The sequence below is a fragment of the Scleropages formosus genome, chromosome 4, assembly GCF_900964775.1.
Source record: "Scleropages formosus chromosome 4, fSclFor1.1, whole genome shotgun sequence".
NCBI lineage: Eukaryota > Metazoa > Chordata > Actinopteri > Osteoglossiformes > Osteoglossidae > Scleropages > Scleropages formosus.
The window spans coordinates 31,330,338-31,350,530 of NC_041809.1; the positions used below are offsets into that span (position 1 = coordinate 31,330,338).

A 20,193-nucleotide genomic window follows, 5' to 3' on the forward strand; every position below is an offset into this window, starting at 1 on the left:
TCTTGTATGGATTATGTCTAAAAGTGACTTACTTCTGGACAAAAACATGAGTTACGAAGAATACATCATTAAGTTATGGTTTCAGGGCCCGCTTTCCTGTGGTCTGGGGTTCGAGTCCTGCTTGGGGTGCCCTGTGACAGACTGGCATCCCATCCTGGGTGTGACCCCTCCCCCTCCAGCCTTACACCCTGTGTTGCCGGGTTAGGCTCCGGTTCGCTGCGAGCCCGCTTGGGACAAGCAGCTTACACGTGTGTGTGTGAGAGAGAGAGAGAGAGAGAGAGAGAGAGAGAGAGAGAGAGAGAGAGAGAGAGAGAGAGAGAGAGAGAGAGAGAGAGAGTGAGAGTGAGAGTGTGTGTGTTCTGGTTTCAGTTGTGTTCAAAGGTTTAGTCAGGCCTTCTAAACTCAATAATTTGTGTAAAATACACCAACATTTTTTTTTTTTACATAGTCACTATACTAAAAAATTCAAAGAATAAAATTGTGAGACATTGTTGCACACAGTTTTGTTTATTGCACTCAACACAATGAATTCAAAGATACGAAAACCTCTGCACCAAATTATAAATAAAAATGTAAGGTGATACAAATAAAGTTGTGTAAACCAGATAATACATGTATGGTCTATTAAGAGTGAAATTTTATCACCTTTGAAACTTTTACCTTAGTAAAAAGAATTTGGGTTCTCAAGCATTAAGTTCCTGAAAATTCCTAACTTTTTATGTCAGACACTTACTGAGGAAATTTGGGTAATGATAATTCCAAATGCAAACAATCATTTTAACTATACTGACTCTTGTTCTTATGCTTACATGCTCACTGTAAATAGCTTACCACCTTGATATATAACGTACACTTAAGTTTTTGGGCACAAACTGTTTTTAAATAAAAAGAACTCAAATTTACATCCCAAGGCTGTAAATATCCAGTTCTCTAAACAATTCTAAGCATGAATCTTTAAGTTGTACAGGTTGTCTGGAACAAGACCTTCATGAAGCAAATCAATAATAGGACAATATCAAAAGAATGTTCATGTTGTTCAGAAAATCATGCTGAGTATGAATGGTGACTTCAGACTCCCATTTAAACATCATATTGATAATTTCATCACTGTCAACTACTATATTGCAAAATGATTTGATAATTCTGCATTTCATAAACGGTATGGAAAGCAAATATGCTATGATCAGATCAACAAAATATATGAAAAACTTTTACATAATTTATGTCTAGTCTTTTGTTGAAATTATATAAATAAGATTGATAAATGCAATGGTTTTGGAGGCTTGCAGTAATATTTTAATACATTCAATACACACTAATAAGTCTAATAAATATATACAATTTCATTTTGTTTAAAAAACACTTCATGGCAATGAACAGTGACCCATACTACAGAAGCCTACCCAAAAGTTATCAAAACTGGTAACTCTTTTTAAATATACAAATACCTATTAAATAATAAAGGTATTACAAAAATACTGAACAGGTGAAATATTTTTTTTTGTTCTGGTATGTAACAATAATCAAAACTTCTGAGCAGCCTAATATAAATAATCTTTGTATCACTGTCAGTCTCTTCTAAGCAGATGCAAATATGAATTTAATAAATGCTTTAAAACTGAGTGTTCGTCAGTTACTGGGGTTTCTGCCATAATGTGCACCTTTACAAACTAAATCACCTCAGGTGGTCACTGCAATCCACAGACATGTTACTTTGCTCTTCATCCATCAGTCATTTTGCTACAACTCCTACTGTGTTTCTCTCAAAACGATATACACAGCAGCAACAAGATGATGGTCCAAAGGGCTCCTCCCATGTATATACATGTGTGTTTATGTGTACCTTCTTAGTATATGTGTACTGTCTTTATGGGGTTCCATGTGTAATTACATCCAAAGATGTAATAAGAGTGCAATAGAAAAACTACCTTATGGTTCTGGACATATCATATTTGTATGAAAAGTATGGAGCAAAGAAGGAAGATGGCGTAGAGAAAGAGCAAACCCATGCCCAGTCGCCGGTCCAGCTTCCAGTGATTCAAATGAACACTCAACACCTGGGAGGAGGATAAGGAGAAAAATACAGCAGACACTGAGTAAAAACAATGAGAGACGGACAAGGAGACTAATACTGTGGAAACTAAGCAGTTTGATGAAAACAAGATTATGTAAAAAGTGATGAAGAATAGAAGAGGAGAGCCCCAACAAGTAAAAGATTTCTCAATACAATTTTAACAACAAAACTACACACACACACACACACACACACACACACACACACACACACACACACACACACACACACACACACACACTTTCAGAACCGCTTGTCCCATACAGGGTTGCGGGGAACCGGAGCCTACCCGGCAACACAGGGCGTAAGGCCGGAGGGGGAGGGGACACACCCGGGACAGGCCGCCAGTCCGTCACAAGGCACCCCAAGCGGGACTCAAACCCCAGACCTACTGAAGAGCAGGACCCGGTCCAACCCACTGTGCCACCACGCCCCCCTAAAACTATACACATTCAAATGTATTCTAATATAACAAAAAGTAATACACATACAATAATGTACAGGCAAAAAAATTGATAAATTAAGCTAAATTAATTAATATTTCATATGAAGATTCTGATGAATTTACTATAACAAAATCAATATTCTAAATTCTTCTGACTTCTGCTACATATGACAAAACCAACAAAAATCTAATTCCGTTATAACCATGAGGACCTTCCTTGTAAATAAGTGAAAACCCCTTTTTAGTGGATATGTATTTATACAAAATAACACTATCTGGAGGAAGTGTGGTTAAGGACCTGTTTGCAAGATTAATCAAAAATTAATCTGAAATTTAAATTGCCAGACTTTTGCCAATAATTCCAGACTCTTAACAAATGAATGGTTGTGTGCCCTCGCATTCTGGTATGTGTGAGCAGAGCATTTTCCCTATAGCTAAGGAGTGTGGACTTGCCAGGGCTCTTTGCTACTTACTGTGAGAAAGACAGATGCAAGCAGCAGGATGACGGAGTACACCAGCCCTTTGTTTTTGATGAAAACCTAAGAACAGACAAATATTCACTAATAAAACGCGTGTTCCGCAGGCATCACGGGTCCGGCCGCACCGTTTTTGGGATTCTTCCCGAAAGGGTATCCATAACCAACAGGCACCATGACCTAACCTCTACTGGCTCATCGCCTTACTCCAAAGTGTTGAAGAAATAGTGCCCCCCCCCCCACCACCATAGCACTGGGTTAGAGATGAGATTGACGCTATCTATCCTCATATGTCCACAACATGTCTTTACCAGACCCTGAGATACTAGGTTTGGTTTTTACCACAACCTGGAATTAACTTCTCCCACTGAATATTTCATTTATATCTTACCTCTCCGTTTGTTTATTTTAAAATGGTTTAAATTTTTTAAAACATTTTGTTAACTTAATTTTGGGGTGGTTGGGAGGGTTGGGGACTGCTTTGTATAAAATGGGGTTTCTGTGTTTTCTCTGTATTTGTCCCTGTATTTTACCCCTTATCAAATTGAAAAAAGTTCCTTTGATCTCCCATGAATGATCAAAATGATCACTGATAGAAGTTCATTGTTGGTGTGCTAAAACAGTAGTGTTTCACTGAGCACAGTGACTGCAAGGCACAGACAGCTCTAGTCATTAAGAACACATTAAATGAGAAAATGCTCAAAATACAAAGCTCGGATTTAAAAGCCCCGATGCAGAACCTTTCTTTAGAGCACCACTACGGCTCCGGGCCTAGAACACAAAATGGAAGGAGGGGAAAACAGGCCTATCATATGTGTGGACGTTTCGTTTACAAAAGAGCGTTAGAGCTATGCGCAGTATTCCATCACAGACTTTCAAAAGCAGTCCTTGGTTGAAGCAGAACACTTCTCTCTCGTGACATGGAAACATAAAGACTAGGTGGCAGTGAGAGTGAAACAAGGGAAGGAGACAAGTGAAGAGAGAAGAAGGAGAAACAGAAGCCACCAACTGACACATGTTTGTGCTCGTCTCTGTTGTGTCTGTGGTTTTTGTTACAGCACTTACTGCACTCATGTTTGCCCACTTCTAAGTCACTCTGGACAGAAGTTTCCACTAGATAGATGAAAAAGGAGGAAAGAGATGCTGCAGAGAGAAGAAACACATGGAAGGACATGAGCACCTACCAAGGATCCATAGTCCACCACCAGGGTGCGCAGTGCCCAGGGAAAGCCCAGCCCCAGGAGGATGTCAAAGATATTGCTGCCAATGGAGTTGGAAACCGCCATGTCCCCTAAACCTGAGCATGACACGGGAGGGACAAACTGTGTTTTAATGAATTGTAGGCTACATATTTTTTGTAGGGAGGCATGGTGGCGCTGCTGTCTCACAGCACCTGGGTGTTGTGAGAGACCGGGGGTTCGATCCCCTCTCAGTCCGTGTGGACTTGCATGTTCTCTCCATATCTGTGTGGGTTTTCTCTGGGTGCTCTGGTCTCCCCCCACTCTGTGTGTGCGTGCCTACCCTGGAATGGACTGGCATCCTGTCCGGGCTGTACCCACCTCAGCCTTGCATTCAGTGCTTCTGGGATAGGCTCTGGTTCACTGCGACCCCACTTGGGATAAGCGGTTGCTAATACTGGATGCATGGATATTTTTTGTATGGGAACCAATTTTGTTCCCCGTAGGAATTAAGCAGAAATTTTAAATCCCCTCACAATTGGTTTTGTCTACATTTATTTAGCAGATGCTTTTCTTTAAAATGACTTCCACTGAACTCCATGTAGTGTTACCAGCCTACACACCTTATTCACCAAGGTGACTTACACTGCTAGATACACTACACTGGGTCACTCATCCATACATCAGTGGAACATTTTCTCTGTGTCACTTACACACTATGGGGGAACCTGACTAGCATGTCTTTAGAGTGTGGGAGGAAATCCACACAGACACAAGGAGAACATGTAAACTCCACACAGGCTGAGCAGGGACTGAACCCACATCCTCCCACACCACCCAGGCACAGTGAGACAGCAGTACTACTCACTGTGCCACTGTTCTAACAAGGTGAGGTCATGGAACAAATGAATCCTGTTATGTGAGTGACAGATTTATTAACTGCATATTTTCCCCAGTGTTTTGTTTTCCAAAATAAAGTATATGGGTCTATGCAAACCAATTTGCAAGAGTGTAATATTGTAACCAGGGCAGACGTGTGCAAAGTGAATTCATGCTAAATCCATTATAAATGCATAAATGGTGAAAAGTGACTGGACACAGGCTAACAAGGACAAAGACATGCTGACAAAGCAGAAACAAGAAAGAGAAATGTGCTTTAGCACCTTGCCGGGCAACGATGAGGCTGGCCATGCAATCCGGAACACTGGTGCCAGCAGCCAGGAAGGTGATACCCATGATGAAGTCGGGGATGTTGAGCGTGTGGCTGATGATGGTGACCTGGTAAAGCACAGGATGTCAAGTTACTGTTTCCACCAGGTGTCGGTGACCTGACTCTCACGAGCTCCACGAACACCTCCATCTCAAAGTGAAATATGTAGTACCTATGTATGTTATACCTTCTAAGAGTTCAGGGAAAGTGTGGGGGAAAAAGGGCCCCCCACTTCATGGACACAGGACTGTCAAACCTCAGGCCTTTTGTGCTGCAGATTTTTGGGTATGTTATAATAAGAAGATAAAATGGAAGAAAGATTCAGAACTGCAGCTCCCTAAAAATTGTTCATTAGGTGCTGAACACGTTTCAGAGAAACTTCTTAGTTGGAATACTATGGAACAGCCCACCAGTGCAACAATCACTGTAAATACAAGGTGACTGTAACTACAACAAAATTAAAAAGCATCAGTGGTACGTTCATACTAGTTGTGTTTTAATTGGTTTCTGGTTTAACCCTTAAAACACCAAATGAACCAAATTACTCAAAGTATTATTTTATAATATATATAATATTTTACAATATTTTTATATACATATTACTTTCATTATTCCAATAAATGAGTGAAGGGATGGGGACCATAAGGAACCAGCACACTCAGCAGCCAGTGATGACAAGAGCTGTTAGTGTTCTTACCATCCACACCATGAGGTAGGAGAAGATGGCAATCCACAGCGTGGAGGTCACAAAGGTGACCATGAACCAGCGGTGCCATCGCGGGAGCACGCAGTTCGGCACAGTGCAGTAGAGCAGCAGCCTGAGGGGCCAGGACACCAGCCACTTCACACAGTCACAGCGCCCCCCTGTGCAAGAGAAGACATATAGTCAAGCTAGTGGTCAAACCGTGAGATTTTAGCCTCCTGCTTTTCTACCCTATTTTTAGGTTTACTCACCTTCAATGTACTGTCTGCACTGAGGCTGCATTTAATTATTTGTCCTTGCTGTAGTTGTTTGTTTCTTCAGAAACTGTCATACTGTAGGCTAATGTACTTACAGTACATATACAATATACTCTTAACATGATATGTTTCTTAGGAAAAAAGAATACGCATATTGTTGATCATCTGAGGTAGGTTAAGCAGTCCAATCAATACTCAAGTGCAAGTCCTGTTACTTTCAAAAAACAATGACTTAGTAAAAGTACTCATAGCAATATCTACTCCTCAGGCATGAAGTTACTTTTTTACTTTTTTTTCCCCATGTTTTCTTGCTATTTATTTGTCATTTTGTCATTTATTATCATTACTGTTGAGATTAATAAAATATTATCCTATCCGATCACGTCCTGGTTTGTCCTGTCCTCTCCAGAGGTTGCATGTTCTTCCCATGTTCACAATCCAAAGACATGAACAGAGCACAAGCAACACTCACTAGGTATCTTTAGGGGATTGAACATCCCCTCTTGAACCTCTTCCCCTTCCACAGGCCCACCACTTTCTGGGGCTGACTCCCTCTTCAGCATGTTCTCAGACCCTCCTCTGTCTGTGGCCTCCCCTGGAGGCTGCTGAGAGTGACTGTCCCCTGCTGCGTTGTCTCCTTTTGTAATAGGGCCTCCCACTGTCCCATCAGTGTCCCCTACACGCTGAGTCAGACGCTGCCTCTGGAGGGTGGGCAATTGCAGACACACAAACATTTGAGGGAGTCTGACCTTGGTATTAAACTTAAATTCACACGTCATTTCATACACTCCTCAACCTAAGGCATGGTTTGGTGTAGATGTCCGGTGTTCTTACACATTTCACATATTCTTCTGCAAAGAACAATTAATGAACTTGCAGTATATTTTAGCTAAAGCATCTTAAGCTGAGCTCCAAAATACAAGGCCAATTCATTTGCTGTCCTCTTCCACCACCTAGCGGCGAGGTGCTAACCTCATTAATGAGCAGACGCCCAGCCATGATGAGGCGCGTGCGGGGTGAGAAGTGACGTGTGATCATGACTCGCATGCTGGCCTCAGAGAAAGAGAGCTGATGGGGATGTATTCTGAGGAGTTCATCCACCATCACAACCTGGGACTCTCCCGCTGAACCCTGCCCTGAGGTGCCAGAAAATACAGATGCTGAACCTGACAGGTTGCAGCAAAAATCATGGTACACAGAGATGGCGCCACATCCGGTGTCAGCCGTGAAAAGGTATGGTAACAAAGACATAGGCAGGTGTGCTTACCTTTCCTGAGCAGGACAACAGAGGAGTCACAGTTTGGCCCCCTGTCTGCCATAGCTCCATCTGTGTGGGTCTCACCCCCTGTGCATGGTGATCCAGGACCACCACATCGCTGTTCCACAAACCCAAAGATCTGGGCATTGAACCTGAAAACAATGTTTTGTGTTGAAACTGTGGTGTCTGGAAGATTTATATGTAGTTCCTTTATATCTTAATTTCACCTTCTGTGGCAAAACAGCAGTGGGAAGGGGCAATGCCTCTGAGATGTGCACTTACTTCATGATAAGGATGTACAGCCCATACATGGCAACCAGCAGCAAGGACTCCCACCTGTAAAGTAGCAAAACAGGAGGGTGGTCAAAAAGGCCAAAAAAGCAAATTCACTGTGTGGGAAATATGACAGCTACTGTACTCCCACATCTATGAACTCTTCTGGACTTACGACCACGGCTGTGTATTCGGTGTAAACAGCTCGCCTGGGGGGGCTCAATATCTGATTTGGAATAGCTTTTTAAAATTATTCTGCAAAAGTATCAGATTAACGACACTCACCAGACCACTTTCTCATCGTAGATAACCTACGGAAAGAGTTCACAGAAAATTAAAGTAGCAAACGGTCTTCTGTGCTGCACATAACCCTTCTAAAGAAATAACAATCTCATTAACAGAGCTATACATCAGACATATCACACTACCTTATCAGTTGTTTAGTAGATTACATTTATTAATTTAGCTAACACGTCTCTCCAAAGCAATTTAGAATGTAAAACTACCTACAGTTATTTACCCATTTACACAGCTGGGTAATTTTACTGGAGCAATTAAGGGTAAGTACCTTACTCAAGGGTACCACAGTAGTATGTGAGAATGATCCAAAGGTAGTAGCTCTAACCACTACACTACCAGCTGCCCAGCTATATAAATGGGAAAATAACATCTTAACACTGGAAGTTGCTTTGGATAAAAGTGTCAGCTAAATGAATTAATATAATACTGAGATACACACACACATTTTCAGAACCGCTTGTCCCATACAGGGTCGCAGGGAACCAGAGCCTAACCCGGCAACACAGGGCGTAAGGCTGGAGGGGGAGAGGACACACCCAGGACAGGACGCCAGTCCATCGCAAGGCACCCCAAGCAGGACTCGAACCCCAGACCCACTGGAGAGTAGGACTGCGGTCCAACCCACTGTGCCACCACGCCCCCTCACACAGCCATGCACTCCACAGTCAACCTAAGCAATTCAGTAAAATCAGTAAAATGTAATTTCCCAACAAAACTAGCAAATGTTAGATGAACAAAACTGTAAGCATAAAGCAGAAAATAATATTTTAATGCTTACCAGAATCAAGGCCACCACAGACAGTATGTAGTAGAGTGAGTCCCGAAACAATGACCACCACGTCAGAGACACGGTCTGTAGTGGCACAAGCAAGAGTACACAGCTGACAAACTGAATTTGAGCCGCACTTCACCACGCCCCACATCACACAGATTTTGGATGCCATTCAAAAAAGCTGCACAACAAGCATGGAGGATGTTCACGCTGTTACACATCTTGATAGAGTGTCGGAAATGTACAGTATACATTTACGGCAGCAACATGTGCCTGAAAACCCCAAAGGTGCAAAAGCAAACCCATAAGGCACCAGTGCAAAGCTCGTGCGGGGACAACATGCACAGCAGGATATAAGTGTAAGCTGGGGAAAGTGTACAGTGTGCAGTGTCCAGTGTGCAGTGTGCGGCTACCCACTGAGCTAGTGCACCACCCCATGGAATAAAATGTAGGTGCACATGTCTGTCTGTGTAACATCCACTGTAGTGGTAACAGTGTATATTATACACTGAATCAAAAATACTAGCACGGGGCAGCAGATAAGAGTGTGAACTTGGAGGTTGTTGGTTCAAGCACCACTCCTTGATGCTTTTATATTACCCAGGATCAAGGTTCTTACCCTGTACTGTCTGAATACATACTGTATATCCAGCTGTGTAAGTGGATCAAATTCTGCAGATCATATTATTATAGATCTATATTATCGATTATATTATTTTCATTTGTTGCTTTGATGATGCTTTTGTGTAAGGGGACACATTAATATACTCATTTAGCTGGGTATTTTTACTGAAGCACTTCCAGGAAAGTCTTTATTGAAGAGGACTATAGTGGTAGTGAACAGCAGGGCTTGAGCCAAAAACCTTTGCTTACCTGCTAAAGGATGCTTGTTGAGTAATAATAATAACAACAACAACAACAACAACAACAACAACAGCAATAATAATAATAATAATAATATACAATGAATGCACAGTCAGTTTAAGACAGGCAGCATGATAATAGTTCCTTATTTAGCAGAAGCCTAGGATTACAATTATAAAACAAAATCATTATCTGTCTATGAACTGAATACATGTGAAAAAGGATTCCACAGCTGTTCCTATGAAACCCCTTCTGTGCTGCCTACCTGACGAGTGAAGATTCCACACACTCCTATGATGACTAGAATGTTGAAGACTGCTGAACCAATAATGGTGCCGACACCAACATCCCCTTTAGTTATGAACACACCTGAAATAAAATTGGTGATAAGCAGTTGTCTGTTGGCTTCTTTTACCATATATATATCCATATTATATTTTTTTTATATTTTTATTTTTATTTGTTTGCTTGGAGATTACAAATATGACTAATATTTGAATTTCTTAACCTGGAATGATTTAAGAATAGCTGTATGAGAAGTCTGCTCTAAAAAAATTGAACATCAGTGGTCATTAAAAAGCATAACTGCATCCATATGTTTGAACCAGCAAAATCAACCAACATTAGTTATTTGCATGTATAAATGATATCTAGCTTTCATTTTGCATGCTACCTTTCCTTTTATCAGCATAAAAGTCTGCACAACCAACCATTAAGTGCACAAAATTACAACAAACTGCAGATGCACACTACAGCAAACAAACAGGGAAGTTTGGAGATCTGGGTGAATGTCTGGACAGCTGTGGAATACTCTGAGATGTGCAATAATATTCGCAGTTGGTGCAATGCCCAAAAAGAACTGTACATGATCATTTGAGGAAGAGGCGGACACCTCTGGCCAATAGGAGGGAAGGACAGCGTGAAGGTACCTTACTGACCAATCAGAGAGGTGAAGAGCTCAGGAGCGGAGCTGCCTGCTGCCATGAAGGTTGCACCTGCCACATCCTCACTTAGCTGCAGGTTCTGGAAGGAAAAACAGGAGGCATCATGGGGTGGATGGGAGCACAGGGGTGGAGTTACAGAAGATAAACGCATACAAGATTAATTTATAGCCTTTCCTTATTTGTCAGCTGAAAGTTCTTTGATGCAATAAAACTAAGCCCCATTTTTGTAACAGTATAGCAATTAATTTTGTATCTTTGTTCCTCACCCACTCCCATTTGGTTTACATGCCCCCTGACAGTTACCTGCTGTAGAAACTTTGGACAAAGCTATCATTTTGAAAAAATTCTGTAAGGCTTAAGTTTTTATTACCTTAATTAGAACTAATTTAAAATTGCTCAAAGTAAAAATACATTGTTGCTCCATTCCTCAATTCAGAACAAACTGCTGACAGGTTTACTTTATAATTATGCACAATGTTCTTCTTCCAGTCAGTTTAAACATTATTTCTATGTCCACGTTTGTCTCCTTAGTATCAATTCAGCCTTCTCACTAACACTATTAAAAACACATCAGACACGAGACTAAACACTGTACAAGCAAGTTGAATAAACATCCCACACTTAATACACACACACACACACACACACACACACACACACACACACACACACACGTCTGAACCGCTTGTCCCATATGGGGTTGCAGGGAGCCAGAGCCTAACCCGGCAATACAGGGCGTAAGGCTGGAGGGGGAGGGGACACACCCAGGACGGGATGCCAGTCCGTCACAAGGCACCCCGAGCGGGACTCGAACCCCAGACCCACCGGAGAGCAAGACCTGGTCCAACCCACTGTGTCACCGCACCCCCCCCACACTTAAAGATAAGTACAAATTAAAAAAAAATGAGAAATGTCTGAATCTGAACAATTTTAACTCAAGTAGTCATAATCTGAGGAATTTAGTTTTTTAGAACTTTCTTCTAACAGTGACACAGAGTGCTGAACAGAGGAATAAGACAGAGATACAATCAAATATATAGTTGGCTATATATTAAATGACTAGAGCATCCATGCAGTTATTAAAGTTATAAGTATGCCTACTGGCCACAGAGGAAAGGAGCAAAAAATTCCCAACTGAAAGGCAAGGGAGAAAAAAACTCTGGGGGTCCAAGTGCCAATTAAATTGCCCATCAACCAGTCAGAACAAAAAAAACTGTAGATTCCAACCTTTCTGAAATAGATTACAAACTGTCTACAGGGGAAAAGGATGAATGTTCTGTGATCAGTGTCAACAAATGACAAAAACATCTCTAGAACAGTACTTTGACAGGACACTTCCTCAGTGTGAGGAAAGTCCACAATATAGGTAAACAAGGTACCCCAATAAAAATTGCTTCTCTGAGTTATGCTGAGAAAATTACAAGTAGACATAAATTCTGCACATTTTTTTATTTATCTACAATGAAAGGGTCTTTCAACAGTCTGTCACAAACTGTGTGGCATTCTCATTCTCAGCATAAAGCCAAAGAAACATGGAGAGAAAAAATACTTAACAATTGTGCTCTGTGTTACTATTGTAAATTATTTAGATATAATATACCTTGATTCTTATCATGTTAACGAGGGTACTGCTACTCTTGTAAATTATTTATGGATTTTCCTTTAAACAACCAATCTTTATTTATGATTTCCCGCACTCGTTATTTTCAGGCCAATAAACAGTGCGATAGAGAGCGAGGTAGAGAGAGAAGGTTTATAGTCAGATGTTATCGCCCAACTACAGAGAGGAGAATGAAGTTGGGACAATTAGCTCGTGTTAACTGGCCAGTAAAAAACTGAAGCGTACTAGTCTCTACATCAGTAGTCGTCTATAACAGAAGTGCCCACTTAGCACACGCTAAGATTTCAGAAGCCTCAACTAGAAGTGCAGCGTGTATTGAAAGTGCCCACTTAGAACAAGTGAAGAAGAAGTCAAGTCAGATGTTGAAGATTCAAACACTTAGAATCGCATTCACAGCTTGTGTTCTTTCAAATATTCTCATCCATCAGAAAAAAGATTTGATGTGATTCAACTTGAGGCAAGCAATTTGACCTGATGTGAAATTTAGTGTGAGACACTGAGTTGTAATTCTCACCTCTGATATCTTCTCCAGGGATGGAACAAAGTAGTCGTCACAGACAATAGCAAGTGCGTAGAACATGTAAACAGCCTTTGAAATGCAAGGATTAAAAGAGAGAGAAAGACAGAGAGTTTATAAATAGTGTGAACACTTCATAGGTCATTGAGACCCAGTGTTTTCAGACACCTGTAAACACTGGCCCAGTATCTATAAAGATTATTCCCTGAAAACCACTGAATAAATTATAGCTGACACATTCAGTTTGTAAGGGGCATTGTGTGGGACAGACCAGAGCTCAAAACATCCCTAATAGTGGCTCCCCTTAAAGAGGACAAACCAAACCAATACACACAACCACATGGAGATTAGGGTCTGGCCTATGGAAACACCATTCATGCATTTTTCAAGCTAAATCATTCTGGACCTCAAAACTGTCTGGGTCAAGCACAAAATCAAGGGCCCTACAACCAATTTTCCAGGTTTGCAATAATCAAATGGGAGGACTTTCAGTTTATGTAGTATATGTGAATCAAGAAATGTAACCTCAAAATTTCTAATGTCTTATCTGAAATATTGACCTTTAATTGAAATATAACCAAGATGAATGTTAAGATACTAGAAGGTCACTTGTCAGGAGTTGATCCTTACCCCGGTGAGATGTATAACAGAGATGTGCGTAGTGGCTGGCTAAGAAGTACAATTTAACCGAAAGTTATGAGTAGAAACAGCTATTAATTTGCCTGTCCAGCAAAGGTGGAGATGACTGATGCTATGAAGTCAAAGGAATGAAGTGAAGGGTGGGGCCACTCACACAGAAGACATGCAGCAGCACTGCTCCACGCCGCTGCTCCTCCTGAGTGAAGATGTCATCCGGGAACTCGGCTGGGCAGGGATAAAACAAGCATGAACATTATCAGTGGGGAAAGGGGATACCATGCCTAAGAGGAGTTGTGAGATACAAACCTCTGAGTAAACTTACATAATACGTAGATAAATCATAGGGCAGGTTTGAAAATGCAATCTTACAGGCTGAACCTGCCAGACACTGCTATCACATATATAAATTTGCTCTGCAGCATGTGCTCAAAATCTCTGCAGTACTTTATAGATTTGACATCTTTAGAAGAGTCTCAGTGGAATTGTTTTTTGAGAATTGGAACTTATGAGAATATGTCATTTGTACAGTAGCATTTACATGTGGAGTCTCACACTTCTAAGAAACTTATATGAAAATGTTCTGACTTTTTATCATTGTGTAAAAACCAGAACCAGAAAAATTACTTATTGGTCAATAATTACAAGCTGTAAACAAAAAAGGGTTAAAGAAGGTGGAAAAGGAAAAGGAAAGCCTCACCTACAGTACCAGCTTAAGACTTGAAGTGATAACATGCATAGAATTCTCTTGAAAGGCAGTATCATTACTAGTCAATTTGTGTGATTGTTTATTATTTTGTCACAAATGACAGTTTGATAGAGTTAGATAACAAGCGTAATAAGTGATTATAGTAATTTGATCAATCAAGTTATCATGCTGGGATAATGGAAGCCGGAGGATGGTGAATAGGATCAAATCGCGGGTTCCGTTTATTGACAACAAAAGCCAAGGAGCAAGACGAAGAACTGTAGTCGGGGACAGGCGTGAATCAGGTGATGAGCATTTGAGGTTTCTTGGGACAGATAAGGGACATAGATGGTAAGACGAAGCAAAAGTCGGTAGCCAGGAGATCAGGAACAGCAAAGAGACAGGAATCGTCATGCACACACGAGTTGCGGTTGCTCGAGTGAGGTTCTGCAAGCAGGCATGCAATCCTGATCCTTTTATACAGTGTCGCCTAGATGAGAGACAGGTGCGGGCGAGGTGCGCGTGACACATAATGAGAATTAGGGAGAAAATGGCAGCATTGAGAAAACTTGGCACCATTCAGAAAACAGAAGAACAACAGATTTCTTCCATTATTAGTTACTGCTTGTGCAATGGGATCATGCCATACCATGGATCAGAGCCTATTTTGGAAGCGTAGGGCACATGGCAGAGTACAATCTTTATGGGATGCCCTTCCATTGCAGGGCAATCACATGCACGCTGGTTCATTACACATACTGTATATACACTATGAGCCTGAACAATTTAGAGTTAACAGTTCATCTGAAGCACATCTTTGAACTATGGTGGAAACTAGAGCACCTGGAAGAAACCCATGTGACTACAGAAAGAGGATGTGTCCTCTGCACAGACTGAGCTAGGAGCTTCAAGGCACCAGTGCAACCAGCTGTACTACCCAAGGCCAAAAAAAAAAAAAAAAAAAACATAATGACAATATCATATCAAGGTAAATCATGACAGAAAAAGGGGATAGAAAAACAGTTCACAAATGTGTTATGCACAAGACATACTGAATATCTTGGTCCTAAGTTCTTATTAGACCTCTGGAATAGTTAAGATATTCTGCACTTGGTCTTGAAGTAGATTTCTTCTGTATTCACATTTATTCAGCTAACTGATGCTTTTCTCTAAAGCAGCTTACAATGTTAAACTGCTTACAATTATTCACCAGTTTATACAGCTTAGGAAAAATAGGAAAAATACCTCACCCCAGGGTACTACAGCGGTAGGTGAGATTTTAACTGACAACCTTTGAATCCAAAAACAGCTGCCCCGGTTGCTACGCTGCCAGCTGCCCCTCACGTTTGAAGATAAAGTAAGAACTTTGCATGTTTGATGAAGAAATGGTTGAACCTTTGGTGGCTCAGCAACACATTATTCTTTGTCATAATGGTAATTAAGAGACAGTGTTATGAGAATTTACTTGATGCAGACTGATGCAGATTTTTGGGAGCAAGTTACAACTGTTATGTTTGGAAAGTCTGTACATTGGAATAGCATTATATGTTATATTGGGATCTTCTGATGTACAGTGCTGTGAAAAAGTATTTGCCCCCTTCCTGATTTTTCAAAAAATTTTTTTGCATATTTGTCACAACTAAATGATTGAAATCATCAAACAAATTTTAATATTACACAAAGATAACCCAAGTAAATACAAAATGCAGTTTTTAAATGATGATTTCATTTATTAAGGGAAAAAAGCTGTCCAAACCTACCTGGCCCTATGTGAAAAAGTAATTGCCCCTTAAACCTAATAACTGGTTGTGCCACCCTTGGCGGCAACAACTGCAATCAAGCGTTTGCGATAACTGGCAATGAGTCTTTCACATCGCTGTGGAGGAATTTTGGCCCACTCTTCTTTGCAGAATTGTTTTAATTCAGTCACATTGGAGGGTTTTCGAGCATGAACGGCCTGTGTAAGGTCATGTCATAGCATCTCAATCGGATTTAAGTCCGGACTTTGACTAGGCCACTCCAAAACCTTCATTTTGTTTTTTTTTGAGCCATTCAGAGGTGGACTTGCTGCTGTGTTTCGGATCATTGTCCTGCTGCATAACCCAAGTGCGCTTGAGCTTGAGGTAACGAACTGACGGCCAGACATTCTCCTTCAGGATTTTCTGGTAGAGCGCAGAATTCCTGGTTCCATCAATTATGGCAAGTCATCTAGATCCTGAAGCTGCAAAGCAGCCCCAGACCATCACACTACCACCACCATGTTTGACTGTTGGTATAATGTTCTTTTTATGAAATGCTGTGTTAGTTTTATGCCAGATGTAACGGGACGCACACCTTCCAAAAAGTTCAACTTCTGTCTCATCAGTCCACAGAATATTTGCCCAATATTTGGGGATAAGGGGGGTGCGGTGGCGCAGTGGGTTGGACCTGGTCCTGCTCTCCGGTGGGTCTGGGGTTCGAGTCCCGCTTGGGGTGCCTTGTGATGGACTGGCGTCCCGTCCTGGGTGTGTCCCCTCCCCCTCCGGCCTTACGCCCTGTGTTGCCGGGTAGGCTCCAGTTCCCCGTGACCCTGTATGGGACAAGCGGTTCTGAAAATGTGTGTGTGTGTGTGTGTGTGTGTATATTTGGGGATAATCAAGATGTTTTTTGGCAAATGTGAGACGAGCCTTTGTGTTCTTTTCGGTCAGCAGTGGCTTTCGCCTTGGAACTCTCCCATGGATACCATTTTTGCCCAGTCTCTTTCTTATTGTTGAATCATGAACACTGACCTTAACTGAGGCAAGTGAGGCCTGAAGTTCTTTAGATGTTGTTCTGGGTTCTTTTATGAGCTCCTGGATGAGTCGTCGTTGCGCTCTTGGAGTAATTTTGGTAGGCCAGCCACTCCTGGGAAGGTTCACCACTGTTCCAAGTTTTCTCCATTTGTGGATAATGGCTCTCACCATGGTTTGCTGGAGTCCCAAAGCCTTAGAAATGGCTTTGTAACCCTTTCCAGACTGATACATGTCAATTACTTTGTTTCTCATCTGTTCTTGAATTTCTTTAGATCGCGGCATGATGTGTTGCTTTTTGAGATCTTTTAGTGTGCTTCACTTTGTCAGACAGGTTCTGTTTAAGTGATTTCTTGATTCAACAGGTCTGGCAGTCATCAGGCCTGGGTGTGGCAAGTGAAATTTAACTCAGCTTTCCAAAAAATGTGGTTAATCACAGTTCATTCATGATTTAACGGGCGGGGGGGAATTAGTTTTTTACATAGGGCCAGGTAGGTTTGGACAGCTTTTTTCCCTTAATAAATGAAATCATCATCTAAAAACTGGATTTTGTATTTACTTGGGTTATCTTTGTGTAATATTAAAATTTATTTGATGATCTCAATCATTTAACTGTGACAAATAAGCAAAAAAATAAAAAATCAGGAGGGGCAAATACTTTTTCACAGCACTGTGTGTTTCTCTGTTGCATGCAGCTAATATATAATATCAGGTTGAATGATAACATTTTCTTATTTTTATTATGTTTGGACTGACCAAACAGGAATACATTACAGGACAAACTCCTGCTCTTCTATTGTTGTTGGGGCTTCAAGAGCCACTACAAAGAAGTCTTCATAAAATGCCCTCTCATTCTAACACCCTAAATTACTTCAGTGCTCAAAAACAGATCTCAGGTTGTGGCTTTGACAGGTTGTCTTAGATATCGCTATTGCCATGGAGACACTATTCATAGGGGAACAGGTTGATGACAGAGGGTGACAGGGAATTTGCACTAACTGGTGACATAAAAAGAAGTAAGAGAACAAAATTAATTCATTTTTTCCCCTGTATCCTTGAGGAAACCATCTGAACAAATGGGTCAGAAATTCCCTCTCTGAGTGTTTATTGCTTTGCCAGAACAGAACCATTAACATTGGACCTGCACCTCTAAATTTTTATTGCTAAGCCATTTTATTTTTTTGTTACTGCAGATTCTTAATAGATAATGCAGTATATATCTTATAGTAAATTTACTCATTCACAGAGATGAATACTTCACTTAAAGTCAGGTTAAGTATCCTTTGAAAAGGTTAGAATAGCAGAAGCTGAGAGCTCAAACCAGTAATGTTTTGATGAATCCATATCCATAACCACTATATAACCTTTTGCCAGCTACAGTTATGTAAGAACACATTTAACATCTTATACGTGCACTGGCAGCAGCCTATCCCAAACTGAAATGTGTTAAAACTAGAGCAAATTTAGTGTAAAATGCATGTTTTCAGTAAGTGACTCCTGAACAGACACCATTGCCTGCTTCCTCCCTGTATTTCCAAAGGAAGTGGCAGAGACCAAACACCTTGTAGTTGCCCGATGGTCAAGCAACTATAGAAATAACTAAATGGGGCTGAACTTTGACATCCTTATTATCTTTATTGTGTATATATCTTCATTCTGCATTTTCCTACTATTGCACTCCTCTGTTAACTACTGAATCCGAGCTGGATTTCTGTACAACTGCATTAAAGATTGTCTTTGCTGTGTACCAGCTGATCTAATCAGGTGTCAGGAGTGGGATCATAAAGGGACATGTCTTTAATCCCTCTCATTTTGAGCTTTGAGTTCTGAATCCATTTTAGCTTGAACAATCCAACGGGACAATATTACTGACTGCACCAGAGGTTAGTGAGAGAGCTGGTGACAAACTGCATGACAGACTGGTAGAGAAACAAGACTGTTTATTTTTGGATTTAATCTAGAGCTGATAAACTGTAGTTGATGAATAGCCAGCAGAATAATGGTTGCACACATTCATGTTAGGATTCACTTGAAAGGCAACAATAAATTTAGATGTTTAATATTGGATTTACAGCCACCCCCACCCTAAAAATGTTTTCACTTCGGGAAGCTCTTACTGAACGTCTGATTCATTTTGCAAGCTTAATTTCCCAAGACCAGCCTGTTCCAGCCTCCTGCATTCTGTTGTCTTGTGGCATCAAAATTATAATTTGAAAATTTTATAAACAGACAGTTTCACAGGGACAGCAGTGTAATTATTTTGTATTTTCCCCCAATAATTTCAAGCTGCAACTTTCAACTATTACTATTCATATTAGGACCTTTACTAATCGCTCATGTAAAGTAAAAAACTTTCTGTTCAGTTGAATGACATAATGATGCTTATTTGAAAGAAACAAATAAATTGCTCCCTTGAAACTAAAGAAAAATCTCAAGGCGAGTATTCCAAGACTGCCTGCCAGCCCTTGGTTCTTAATGTCATTCCTGAAAAATTAAAATAGCATTGACGGAAAATTCATTCAGTGGAGTGTTCCGCTTATTTGCCAAAATAAACAAATAAATGCATAAAGAACATTTGTGCCAACGATATTGACACATCCACAAATACATACTATTTACACACTATGCATTTTATTCTTCTATACTGTCCCTTGTGTCCCAACCCTGGTATCCCAGGCTTTCATCTGATGATATACAGATTTTTAAAAAATGAAGAAGCAGTTGCCTAGCAACATGGTCTCAAAGAGTACTCAGCTGTGGGCAGAAGCTGCTGGCTAAGCCCATTTAAGGAGTGGAGAAATGGAGGCAGAGAGAGTGAGCTCATCCACTTGATAAGATTATGTGGAATCGTGAGAATTTACAATTAGTTAAATGATCGGTTCTCATGAAAGTATTTGCAATTATTAGTAATGAAAACAATCATATGGACAAATAAATTTTTCAGTTGTATGAACCCTGACTTAGTCTTTTTTTGAATACTCTGTTGAGCTGCTTTTTTAAGATGTGGTCAAAAAATCCTACAAGCCATAAAACAAAGCTCAGCAAAACAAGGCAGAAGATTAATGACAGGAATTGTCTACGGAAGATTAATGACAGGCTTACATCCAGTACTATGCATTTCGGTTATTGCTCTGTGACTATGACACAAACTCGGGTACAGTGGGAGAAAACAGAACTTGATTCAAAAAAATTAATAATTATGCAGTACA

At 40.7% G+C, this 20,193-nt stretch overlaps 1 protein-coding gene across 1 annotated transcript; it reads right to left on the minus strand.

Annotated features, from left to right (window-relative positions):
• Positions 1-1,350: 1,350 nt before the first annotated feature.
• LOC108934229 (sodium/potassium/calcium exchanger 3-like) lies at positions 1,351-13,751 on the minus strand. Its single transcript, XM_029251301.1, has 15 exons — positions 13,686-13,751; positions 12,890-12,964; positions 10,749-10,833; positions 10,076-10,179; positions 8,953-9,027; positions 8,160-8,185; positions 7,884-7,937; positions 7,611-7,753; positions 7,316-7,479; positions 6,816-7,044; positions 6,081-6,247; positions 5,337-5,451; positions 4,180-4,292; positions 2,993-3,058; positions 1,351-2,057 (listed from the first exon to the last, which is right to left on the minus strand). The coding sequence occupies exons 2-15, from the start codon at positions 12,953-12,955 to the stop codon at positions 1,947-1,949; spliced, it is 1,518 nt and encodes a 505-aa protein (XP_029107134.1). The 5' UTR covers positions 12,956-12,964; positions 13,686-13,751; the 3' UTR covers positions 1,351-1,946.
• Positions 13,752-20,193: the final 6,442 nt, after the last annotated feature.